The sequence below is a fragment of the Artibeus jamaicensis genome, unplaced genomic scaffold, assembly GCF_021234435.1.
Source record: "Artibeus jamaicensis isolate MK-2021 breed Jamaican fruit bat unplaced genomic scaffold, CSHL_Jam_final contig_525, whole genome shotgun sequence".
In the NCBI taxonomy this organism is placed as follows: domain Eukaryota; kingdom Metazoa; phylum Chordata; class Mammalia; order Chiroptera; family Phyllostomidae; genus Artibeus; species Artibeus jamaicensis.
This window is the reverse complement of record NW_026521874.1, coordinates 11,031,099-11,043,844: the sequence shown is the minus strand read 5'-3', so window position 1 is coordinate 11,043,844 and position 12,746 is coordinate 11,031,099. Positions and strand designations below refer to the sequence as shown.

General features: G+C 48.1%; 1 protein-coding gene across 2 annotated transcripts in view; it reads left to right on the top strand.

The window, feature by feature from the left end:
• The window catches only part of SPPL3 (signal peptide peptidase like 3), a 73,228-nt gene extending 60,758 nt beyond the window's left edge, over positions 1–12,470 (top strand). For both annotated transcript variants that reach the window (XM_037156138.2, XM_053669777.1), the window contains 5 exons: positions 1,615–1,721; positions 2,073–2,236; positions 2,961–3,160; positions 4,399–4,508; positions 10,666–12,470. In XM_037156138.2, coding sequence (XP_037012033.1) covers positions 1,615–1,721; positions 2,073–2,236; positions 2,961–3,160; positions 4,399–4,508; positions 10,666–10,737 — 653 coding nt within the window. In that variant the 3' untranslated portion in view covers positions 10,738–12,470. The remainder of the gene's footprint in view (positions 1–1,614; positions 1,722–2,072; positions 2,237–2,960; positions 3,161–4,398; positions 4,509–10,665) is intronic.
• Positions 12,471–12,746: the final 276 nt, after the last annotated feature.

The following is a 12,746-nucleotide window of genomic DNA, read 5'->3' as shown; positions in this document are numbered from 1 at the left end:
TCCTACAGTAGGAACTCGTTAAATGTTAGTCGAATTGATGTATCCAGGTACCCAGGGCGTGCCAGACTGCTACACAGTCATATCCTCTGTTTTATCATGCTTTGCTTTACTGGGCTTCACAGATGATGCATTTTTTACAAATTGAAGGCAGGACCTCCCACCAGCAAAAGGAATGTAACTTCACTGCGGTACCCACTTCACTGTGGCGGTCTGCAACCAAACCCACAGCTCTTGGGGGTGCCTGTATCTACTCACTTTGTTACACACACTGGCGGGTCACCAGACCTGGTAAGATGGCAGACATCTGTAATACAGCTTTACTTGCTTTGCTTACTTTCAGGTTGAGAGAACATAATTTTTCATTTATTTAGCAAGTACTGTCTACTCTGTCAAGTGCTGGTAGGAGTCCACAGAAAAAATAAGCCATGGTTTCTGTGCACTAGGAACCAGAGGTTCAGGGAATAAGCTGCTTGTGTACAGACGATCACAGTGTTAGAGAACGGGTGCAGAGAAAACAACTTAAGCTGGTCAGGCTGGGGAAGGCTCCTAGCCTCTTTAAGGACGAGGATGAGCCTGACTGCTGTGGCTCCGTTGGTTGGGCGTCATTCTGCAAAGTGAAGGTCGCCAGTTCGATTGCTGGTCAAGGCACATGCCTGGGTTGCGGGGTCAGTCCCCAGTAGGGGAGCATCTGAGAGGCAACCGATTGATGTTTCTCTCCCTCTCTTTGTCCCTCCCTTCTCCTCTCTAATAAGCAAAATATTTATTAAAAAAAAGAATGAGGCCCTGGCTGGTGTAGCTCAGTGGATTGAGCACGGGCCTGGGAAGCAAAGGGTCACTGGTTCGACTCCCAGTCAGGGCACATGCCTGGGTTGCAGGCCATGTCCCCTGTAGGGGACACATGAGAGGGCTCCACGCATTGATATTTTTCTCTCACTCTTTCTTCTTCCCTTCTAATAAATAAAATATTTTTTTTAAAAAGGGGAGAGAGAATGAGGATGAATTGTTTAGGGAAGGCAGCCTAGGACAGGGCCGAAGTATGTACCGAGCAGAGTGATTATATCTGAGTGGCCTCAGAACAGAGCAGCCTTGCGGGGCAGGGAAGTTCCTCAAGGGCTTCACATTTTAGTTGTAAGGAGAGAAAATTGTTTAAAAGGAGTCATCGTGTCTCAGATTTTGAGAGGTACAAGAAAAACAATAAGGCAAGATGGAGAGGAATGAACTGCCGACCAGTGTCCCTGAGTAAATAAAAGGGCATGTGACAGAGGGTGCGTCAACAGTCAGGTAAGGAGCAAGGATGGCGCATCTGCAGTGACGAGGGGACCCAGAGGACTGAGGCCCGAGGCCCCGGCTGAGCCTGTCTGCAACTTGATCGGAATAGAAAATCTGGGTCTCACCCAGCCGAACACTGAGTAGTGTGGGAGAGGCATTTCCCCAAATGCCTGGAGGTCAGACCGGGCTCAGGTGGGCCCTTTGTACTGAGGGATGTAAAGGCTTAGACTGGAGCTCAGGCCTGGTTTTCGAGGGGACCTAACAACTGCGTTGGGGTTATGAGCTGCGTGGCTCGTGGAAAGGGGACGCCCCTGCACTGCACACTGACTGCCATCTCCTCCCCAGCGCTGGCCATGGGTCTCTGTGTCGCCATGATCGCCTTCGTCCGCCTGCCCAGCCTCAAGGTCTCCTGCCTGCTTCTCTCAGGGCTCCTGATCTACGATGTCTTTTGGGTAAGGTCTGCGGCCCTGAAGCCACTGCTCTCCTTCATGTTGAGCTGGGGTCTGAGTGGCTGGAGTCTGGCTGGTGGGGTGCCTCCCATCTGGGACCACCCGTCCAGCCCTGAGCTGGCGTGTGAGAGGGCGGTTGAGCCTTCGTGTCCGCAGATGTGTTACAGGGGAGATGTGTGTGACAGGCAGGGCGGAAGAGGGAGCGGGCAGGCAAAGTTCTCTGCCCTGGGAGCGAAGATTTTCTCCTCAAAGTGTGCAGCGTTCCGAGACCCCACTCTTCAGAGCAAGGAGAGCTGATGCCGAAATCACGTCGCCTCCAGCTCCCTCTGTTAAAGTTGACTCTCCACTCGGCAGGTGTTTTTCTCCGCCTACATCTTCAATAGCAACGTCATGGTGAAGGTGGCCACCCAGCCAGCTGACAATCCTCTCGATGTTCTTTCCCGGAAGCTCCACTTGGGGCCCAACGTCGGGCGTGATGTTCCTCGCCTGTCTCTGCCTGGAAAGCTGGTTTTCCCAAGGTAGGACTGACACATAGGGCCTCGGGACACTCTGCCTTCCTGTCCCTTGATTAACCTGTCTCTGTCATCGGCGGTTTAGTCCTAGACCAGACAGGGTTGTGAGTTGGCAGCTCAGTCTTACAAAGGAAAACATTGACTCGAGTCGCAAAGTTGGATCACTAAGTGATACAGGTGCTGCTTTTTATTGCTGATTAACATGATCAGGCATTACTACTGTTGACGTACTTTCACATTGGCTGGAGAGAATAGCAGGAAATTGTGGAGCTTTGTGCTTCTGAGGCATTTGGAAAAATATGTCCTAGTGCTTAAATTATACAGTTCCTCGTAATACAACCTTGGAAAAATTAATGTGCTGCTTTAATCTCTTATGTCTGGGGGTAGTTAGGTGCTTATTTGAAGTCTCAGCAGTGAGTGTGTGACACGCAGCAAATTGCTTGACCTTCCTGGAGGTGGCGCTGCTGAAGGTCACGTGCAGCCACCGCGAGTGCTCCCCCGGAGCATGGTGGGGCTGGGGCGGAGACCTCTGTTGCTAGCACTCTGTGGTTTTCGATCTCTGAGCTCTTAAAGACTTAGCGTTCAGCCAGTAGAGATTTCCGTCGACCATGCAGGTAAGTTCCTTGACGTCACAGAAAGTTGACAGACCTTGCCCAGGAGGAGGAGGAGGAGGAGGAGGAAGAAGGGATTGTAGAGCGCGGCCTGCCTGATCTGTGACGCTGCGTTCCAGCTCCACAGGCAGTCACTTCTCCATGCTGGGCATCGGAGACATCGTGATGCCCGGGCTTCTGTTGTGCTTTGTCCTCCGTTACGACAACTACAAAAAGCAGGCCACCGGCGACTCCTGCGGCGCCTCCGGACCCGCCAACATTTCCGGACGCATGCAGAAGGTCTCCTACTTCCACTGCACCCTCATTGGATACTTCGTAGGTAAGAGCGCCAGAACCTGTGTTTGGGCCCCTCTCCGGCTGTCCTCCACGCCCTGGGACTAAGTCAGGTCTCCCAGCGGCAGATGCTGGATGGAAGCAGTGACCGGTGGCTGTTGGCGGACAGCGGCCGCAAAGGAAACACTGCCCGAGCCCGTGAGAGGACAGGCGCTGTCTGCGCCGGCCGGCCGCGTTCTCTCTGTCCAAAGGACGCTGTAGTAAGAGTATGGTGGACCTCAAAGTCGAGAACACCTACCACAGGATGGTTGTGGGTCAGTCTGTATGCTCCGTTAACAGTCTTCAGCTTGAGTTGAATGGCTGTCGTGTATTTTCTTCATTTGTTCTGTCTCCTCGGACTCACCCAGGCTGTTTTTTCTCTAGCCAGCTCACTTACAGGCAGAGACGTTGCACTTGAGCCGGGAGTAGCAGCAACCTATTTGCAGCTACAGCGGGTGCAGTGGAGTGAGTGGGAAAGGGGCGCCTCGCTCAACATCAGCGCTTCCCCGATTTCGTAGCACTTTCATAGTCACGGGTTCATTTCAGTCCAGGGACTCTGGGGGGGGGTCCAGGCAAATGGTGGTATCCCCACCAGGTAGATGGGGCAGCCCCAAGAGGAGAAATGCCTTGACCAAGGCTACGTGGCTCCTGTAAGCATCAGAGCCGAACCTGAACCCAGGTCTCCTGCCTCCTCATTTAACATCACACATCGCATACGACAGCAGACAGAGGGAGACTGGACACACTCAGGGCCCAGGGGAGGGCTGGACCTGGGAACCAGAGCGCAGGGTAGGAGTTGGGCCAGGCACAGGTCCTTGGAATTCTGGAGATTTTGTTTTTGTCTTTTTTTAAATAAAGGCTTTTATTTGTTTATTTTTTTTGGGGGGTGGGGGAGGGAAACATCAATGTGTGGTTGCCTTTTGCACGTCCCCAGCAGGGGACCTGGCCCACAACCCAGGCATGTGCCCTGACTGGAAATTGTACTGGTGACCCTTTGGTTCGCGGGCCTGCACTCAATCCATTGAGCCACACCAGCCAGGGTTGTTTTTGTCCTTTTCTAAACTGTGCTGTTTCATGTTTAAATGTCCACTGCTGGGCATTTTATACCCTACCCATTGGATGGGCTCTGTCACATTAGATCTGTACAGTCTCGAGACTGCCGAGACAGGCATCCGGGCGGCAGCCGTGCCCTCCCTCGGAGCTGGCCCCTTGGAGTTACTCACGAACGCTTCTCTGCCCTTGTAGGTCTGCTCACGGCTACCGTGGCGTCTCGCATTCACCGAGCAGCCCAGCCGGCCCTTCTCTACTTGGTGCCATTTACCTTATTGCCACTCCTCACGATGGCTTATTTAAAGGTGAGAGAAGGGGTTAGAAACCTGTGAAAGCAATAACCTGGAGTTGATTGGGAACTTGGTATGTATTCTTGCTGGAGGTGGTTCTGAAGCCCCTGAGCTCTTGATCTTGAAGATGGGGTTTTGTTCTTTAGTTTTACTAACCTGATATTAGCATGCTCTTCAGATTCTTGCAGCCACTGGCAGAAAATGCTAATGAGTTAGACTACTACCCCACCTGCTTGTGGATAATTAACTGAAACCCCTAGAACCCAGCTGCAGAGACGCCCCGTTGCCACCTAAAGCTGCCTTAATCCCCTGCATGGAGGTTTGGAAACAGCAGTGGGCAGGAGCAGCCCGGGGCAGCGCGCCCACCTGGCCTTGCTCCAGGCAGCTGCTCTGCCAGGCAGGCTCGGCGCCGCAGGTGCTATAAGGAGCTGCTCGGCCAAGCGGCTTTCCAGAACTACCTGGCGCGTGAAGCCCGCCGCAGGTCGCTTCTACACGGGGGCCCTGCCAGTGCAGAGAACCAGACAGAGACTGTTGAGAAGCCGAGTGAGCGCAGGAGGTCTCTGGGGTCAGGGGAGCTGGTGAGCGCCGTTGTCTGTGTTCCCTCTTCGCCCCCGTAGGGTGGGCGGGGTGCTCGGGCCTGCCCGCAAGGTCTCTGCAGTGTGTTCCGGACGCGTCACCGGAGCCTGTTTCTGCCTGAACACGGGGAGTAGGTAGGACCAATGGGGCGCTACCACACACACCTGGCCTCCCCATCTGGCGCTGCTCCAGCTCAGTTGGCCACTTCCCCAACACGTCAGCCCCTGCTCGGCTCCTACTGACCCGCCGAAACCACCCTGCATGCACAGGCTGCACAGAGCATGCTTCAGCATAAAACCTCCCTCCCAGAGCAGAAGAGACGGCTGTTTGCTGTAGTTCACTGAAGCAAACACAGAAAATCAAGAGAATATTTCTCAAATGAAGGAATAAGAAAAATCCCCTGGGGTGGGGAGGTGTGGAAACAGAAGTAGTTAGTTGCCTTATGAAGTCAAAGAAATGGTCGCAAGGACCTTCACCAAACTTAAGTGTGGATGGAGTGGAAGAACGTAGGGAAAACATCAGTAAGAGAAAGAACCAACAACTGCGGTAACTGGGGGGGAGCACACATTAGGAGAGTCAACATCGGATTAGCTGACGCAGAAGAGCAGTCAGTGACCCAGAGAACAGAGTAGTAGAAGCCCACCAATCAGAACAGCAGAAAGAGAAAGGAGTTTAAGTGAACAAGAATAGTTCAGGGACCTCTGAGACAACATCAGGGGCTCAAATATAAGTGTATTATTAGGGATCCTAGAGAGAAAAGAGAAAGGGACAGAAACTTTATTTAAAGAACTAATGACTGAAAACTTGCCTAACCTGGGCGGGAAAACAGACATCCAGGAAGCATAGAGTTCCGAATACACTGAACCACAAAGGCCCACTGCAGTTAAAATGGCAAAGGCTACAGGGATGATCTTAAAGCAAGCAACAGAAAAACAAGGAACCAATAACCTACAATAATTTACCCAGCAAGATTATTCTGAATTGAAGGAGAGCTAAGAAGAGTTTCCCAGACAAGCAAAAAAACTACTGGACTTCATCACCATGAAACCAACTTTACAAGAAATGCTATAGAGTTGTCTGTAAGTAGAAAAGGAAAGGCAGTAACCAGAAGTACCAAGTAGGAGAAGGGGAGAAACCTCAGTGTTGCCAGATACTTAGTGAATACAGCCAGTCAGACAAAAGCTACTACACAGGTTAAAAAGTATTAAAACTAGCATAAGTAGTGTGGAGATACACAACACAGAAAGATCTAAAATGTGACATCAAGAACATACATAGCATGGAGAGGGGAGTAAAAATGCAGTCTTGATCTAATACTCTTGAACTTAAACACCTATCGGCCTAAACTGCATTGCTGTATACGAAGAAGGGTATGCATAAACCTCATGGTAACCAAAGACCTACAGAAGATGCACAGAGAACAAAGAGAAATGAACCTGAAAAAGCAAAACAATACAGCAAAACACAAGGGAAGAGAGGACAAAGTATAAAAGTCAACAAAATGGCAAGAAGTGCATACTTAATCAGTAAATATAAGTGGATTGAATGCTCCATTTGAAAGACACAGGGTGGCTGAATGGGTTTGGGAGGAAACCAAACATCTGTATGCTGCTTCCAGGAGACTCATTCCAGGTTGAAGGCGGACGGAAAGTGAAGGGTTAGAACAAGATGCTCCATGCAGATAGAAACTAAAAGAGCTGGAGTAGCAATGCTCAATATCAGACTAAATTGAGTTTGAAACAAAAAATGTGAGAAAAGACCAAGACATTCCATAACTAAGAAGTAATAAGTATAAATCTCTGCACCCAACACAGGCGCACCTAAACCTACAAAGCAATTATAATGGGCTCACGGGGAAGTTCACATTCATACATACAGCAGGGATTTTAAAAAGATTTCACTTCATTTTAGAGAGGGGAACAAGAGGAAGACAGCAACCCATACATCAACAGGTTGCCTCTCGCACGCCAATACCCGGGACACAGCCTACAACCCAGGCATGAACCCTGACTGGGTATCAAACCAGCAAACTTTCCATTTGCAGGACAACACCCAACCCACTGGGCCCCACCAGTTGGGGCTTTTGGGGGATTTTAATACCCCATTCACATCTATGGATAGATTGTTCAGACAGAAAATTAGTGATGAAATAATGACCTTAAATGTCATACTAGACAAGATTACTTAGTAGACATTTATAGAACGTTTCATCCAAAAACTGCACAAGACACTTTTTTACGGTGCTATAGAACATTCTCCAGACAGATGACACATTAGGCTACAAATCAAGCCTCAGGACAAGATGGAAATCATAGCAAGCATCTTTTCTGACCACAGTGGCCCAAAACAAGAAATCAACTACAGTGGGGGGGAATGAAAATAAAAACAGCTTTTCAAAATTTATGGATGCACCAAGAGCAGTTCTAAGAGGGAAGTTCATTACAATATACGTCTTCCTGAAGGAACCAGACAAAACAAAACCCCAGTGAGTATAAGAAAGGAAATAAGACCAGTGTGAAAATAAACAAAATAGAAATTAAAACACAGTAGAAAAGATCAATAAAACTAAGAGCTGGTCCTTTGAAAACAAATAGATAAATCTTTAGCCAAACCCATCAAGACAAAAAGAAGCAGGGTGGGTTCACACCAGAACCTAACTGTGCCGGCATCTAGGTTCCAGACTTCCAACCTCCAGAACTCAGAGGTAAACTGTTTATAAGCCAAAATTTAAAAAAGGAAGCTCAAATAAATCATAAATGAAAGAGAAGTTACAGCTAATACCATAGAACTAGAAAGAATCATTAAATAATACTATGAACAGTTATGCCAGCAGATGTGACAATCTAAAAGAAAGGGATAAATTTCCTCAAGTATATAATCTCCCAAGACTGAACCAGGAAGAAATACAAGCTCTGAACAGACTATGAAATATTAGCAATAAAATTGAAGCAGTAATTTAAAAAAATTAAACTCCCAATAAATAACAGTCTGGAACCAGAGGGCTTTAATAGGTGAATTGTACCAAACATTGAAGGAAAAAAATTAATAATTATTAAACTTGTTAAACTGTTTCAAAAAATTGAAGAGGAAGGGATGCTTATAAATTTGTTTTATAGGCCAGCATTACCCTGATACCAGAACCAGATAAAGACATTACCACACCCCCCCCCAAATAAAATGGCAGCTCATTATGCTCTGTAAACAGATACAAATGTTTTCAACAAAATATTAGAAACCAAATTCAGCAATACAGTAAAAGGATTGTACATTGTGACCAAGAGATTAATCGCAAGGATGGTTGAACATCCATAAATAAGGGGTAAAACCAGATGATCATCTCAATAGGTGCACCTGATAAAATTCAACATCCTTGGATGATAAAACTCTCAAGTGGGTAAAGAAGGAGCAGGATCTCTCTCAGTGTAATAAAGGCCATACAAACTTACAGCCAGCATCGTACTCAGTGGTGAAAAGTTGAAAGCCCTTCCTCTGAGTTCAGGAACAAGACGAGGACGCCCACCGTGACCTCTGTTCCACTGAGTGTTGAAAGCCCTGGCCACAGCCGTCAGACAAAGCAAAGAGACGAAAGGCATCCAGATTGGAAAGGAAGAAACAAAACTCGGTGTTTGCAGGTGACATGATACTGTGCATAGAAAACCCTAAAGACTCCCCCACTAAACTTGAACTGACAGATGACTTCATATGTTGTGGGGTGTGTACAGAAATTACTGCCCTTCGTACATCAGTACTGAACCGTGAGAAGAAAAGAGCAAAGAAAAATAAAAGGGAAAGACCTATTCTCTGAAACTGTAACACATGGAAGAAAAAAACTAAACGATACAAACAATGGAATAATACACTTTGCTTTTGGATGGGAAAGGTTAATATTGTTAAAAAGTTCTTACCACCTAAAGTAGCATACAGATCAGTGCAGTCCCTATTAAAATATCAAAGACATTCTTCTCACAATTAGAATTGATCTTGAAATTTATATGGAACCCAAAAAGACCCCCAAATAGCCAAAGAAATCTTGAGAAAGAACAAAGTGGGGGGGTATCATGCATCCTGATATCAAATTTTATTACAACGCTACAATAATCAAAACAGTATTGTACTGGCATTTAAGAAACACACCAGTGAAATGTAAAGATTGCAGAAATCCCTATTTATGTGGTCACTTAATCTGCAACAAAGGACACAAGGATATACAGTGGGGTACAGACAGTCTCTCTAAATAAGTGGTGAACTGGACAGATAAATGCAACAAAATGGAATTGGACCACTTTCTTACATCATACACAAAAATAAACTCAAAATGGATTAAAGACTTAAATGTTAGACCTGAAACCATAACGCTCCTAAAAGAAACATAAGGCAGTAAACTCTGACGTTGGTCTCAATATCTTTTTTTGATATATGTCCTTCAGCAAGAGGAACAAAAGAAAACAAATGGCACTGCATCAAACTAAACCGTCTTTGCACAGCAAAGGACACCAACAAAGTGAAAAGACAACCTACTGAGAGGGAGAAGATCGTCACCGATTATACACCCGATAAGGGGTTAATATTCCAAAATACATAATCTGTACGAGTCAAGCTCCTACCCACTTTTCAGTTGGATTGTTGAGTACACATTTCTCCCAGTGACACGCAGATGGCCGACAGATGTGCGGAAAGGCGCTCAGCACCACTGCCCATCAGGGAAGTGCAGATTCAAACCACAGTGAGGTAGTGCCTCACACTCGTCGGAATGGCTGTCGCCAATAAATACCAAGTGCTGGGAGGGTGTAGGGAAAAGGGAACCCTTGGAGTGCGCACTGTTGGTGCTGACGTAAATTAGCGCAACCGCTGCGCGAAACAGTACGGAGATGTCTCGGCAAATCAGAAGTAGAGCTGCCATAGTGTACAATTCCACTTGTGTGGGTTTATCTGAAAAAAACAGAAACGCTGATTCAAAAAGACGTATGCGCCACTGTGTTCGTTGCAGCAAGATGGGGAAGACACCTAGGTGTCCACTGATAAATGGATAGAGATGTATGTCAGTATATAGAAACCTGTGTAATAAAGGATTATTAAGCAATAAAAAAGAGCGAAATCTTGTTATATGCAACAATAAAGCTCAACCTAGAGGGTGTTAATGTTAATAAGTGAATTGAGACAAGGACAGATACCATGTAATCTCACTTATATTTGGAATCTAAAAAAACTAAAATTTGGAAATAGGAATGATAAAAATCTAAACTTAGAGCTTTCTCTTATCTACAAGATTTCTACTTTCAACTCCCATTTTACAAATTAGGGAACAGACACAGGAAGATCACCTTCCCTAGATCATCTGACTCCTGACCGTGGAACTTGTACCAGGATAGAGTCGGTAGAAGCCCTTCCCTGCTCAAGGGACCCAAGAGCTCTTGTTAGGACCTTAACAAAGTCTTGTGAGGTCCTTCGAGAACGGTGGGTTACGGTTCAGGGAGTAAAACTTGAGTGTCCTCTGATTTTCCACAGCAGCAGCCTGAGATCAAGAATCAGGCAAGACTTGCAGGTGTGTGCGTCTCGCGTTTAAACCTGTAACTTAGAAAAGTCCCTTCTCTCCCAGGGCGACCTGCGGCGGATGTGGTCGGAGCCCTTCCACTCCAAGTCCAGCAGCTCCCGGTTCCTGGAAGTATGATGGGCTGCGGAGTGCGACCGGAGTGGCCGTCTTAGTCCTTTTCTGTCAGCGCCTGGTTTTGTTTCCTCTTAGAGTTGGCCTGGTACTCGGAGACGTACCTGTTTAAGGAACTGACGAGTGACTGGATTTGCGTTTGCGGGGAGCTCGTTTGCAGGAGCGAGGTGCTGGAGCTCTGCTTGGACCCTTCTCTCCTGCCCTGGCAGAGGGGGAGCCCCTGCTGGAGGGACGGGCCCTCCCCAGCGCTCCTTCCTCCCCCGCATTTCTGGTCCTGCCCCAGACTGTTACCTGAGAGGGACGGGGACAGAGACGGGCCTGTTCAAACTGACAACGGCAAGGATCGCCCTATGCCTTTGGAACACTAAAAGGATGAAAAACGTTAGCAAGCCGAAGTTTCTTCAGTGAACCCTCAAGAACTTTGGGACCAGTTTCCTGTGGGGGACTCAGTTTCAGAGAAGCGAGACAGAAGCTCTTCTGTCGTTATAATCTTCTTTCCTTTTTTGGATTTATTAAATATTTTCTGTGGTGTGAAGTGACTTATTAAATCCACAGACATTGAGTGACTTCTTACAACATACACATAAGAATTGCTGTAAAGAGTTCGTGTCCACCCAGATGTTGTGTTGGCAGTGAACGAGGGCACGGTTTTTATACATCCACACACGCACATAGATATGTATGAATAAACAGAACCTAAAACCCGCTCAGATCATGCTGTGCAGCAGACAGGGCTTGCAGTAATCGTTAGCATGTAGCGCTGTTCCCTCGGGCTTCCTCGTGTACGGACCAGCTGCCGTCTCCCCTCCACAGCGAACATGCAGTTAGAAGCCAGTATCGTATCGTACTGATAGACTCACGGCCTCTAGGGGACTCCCATTCGGTTCCGATCAGTGTAGCAAATTAGGGATGAAAAGAGACACCTTCCTGGCCCGGTTCTTTTGTGTTCCCAGGCTTCTCCGCGCAGGGGGTTCTTAGTACTTCCTTCTCGAACTGATGCATGTACTATAGCAGCAGGCGTCTTCGTGCTTTCTGATCATAGTAATGTACTACTTGTAAATACATTTTTCTATTTTCTATTTTTTTGTATTTTTTTGGCATTTTTGTTTCATCGGTGTGCTGTATTTTCCATGCCCTCACTCCTTTAAGAAAAAAAAAAGGAAAAAACACAATCCTGTCCTTGCTCTTGTGATTATAATCTTGGTTTACCTGTGGTGACACCCGGGGACTGGGGACAAATGTCAAGTGCTCCTCCGAGATGCACCCTGCATTCCAGGAATTGTGGGAAGGGCAAGCTGCTCCGCGCCTGTAGGATCTGACCGTGTGCCGTGGTCTGTGCCGCAGAGCCAGTGCGCTGGGGGTGCCTGGTGGCAGGGGCGTCCGCTTGCCCTTGGGGGAGCAGCCCCAGCCTGGGGGGAAGCTGCCCGCTGCTCGGAGGCGGAGAGGTGCCTGGGTTGGCCCGCAGCCCAGCGGCAGAGGCTGCAGGAGGACCCGTGTCCTGGCTTCCCCCGACACCGGTGGCGCCCCTCTGCCGTGCGGTAAACCGGCGTGCTGCGGCTCCTGTCCCGGAAGGCACAGAGGGTGGAGCTCATGGCTGTGCACGGCGCGCCGTTGGGAGTGTCCAGCGAACAGGACTGTGTGCTCTTCAAACCTCTGTGTCTTCAAATCCTGCTGAGGGCTGTTCGTTTTTTTTTGTTGTTTGGTTGTTTTTGTTTTTTAATAAACGACTCCTTTCTAGACTTTGTCCCCTCATCTTCACTTTTGGCTGTTGGTATTGGAACTCCCGTCACCACCTGCCTGCTGTGTGCACCAGAAGACTGATGGGAAGACCCTGTCTGTCTCCAGCCGGGGCCACCTGCAGCTGTGGTTCAGTCCTAGAGATGCCGGGGAGCTGAAGCTTCTGCCGTCCACAGAACTGCAGGCAGCCTGTGGGTTTGCGGGGGACAGAAGCCCGCGCACGTGCTCCTGCCTCACCCCTCTGCTGCTTCCTTGGCCCTCCAGGGTGCAAATGGCCA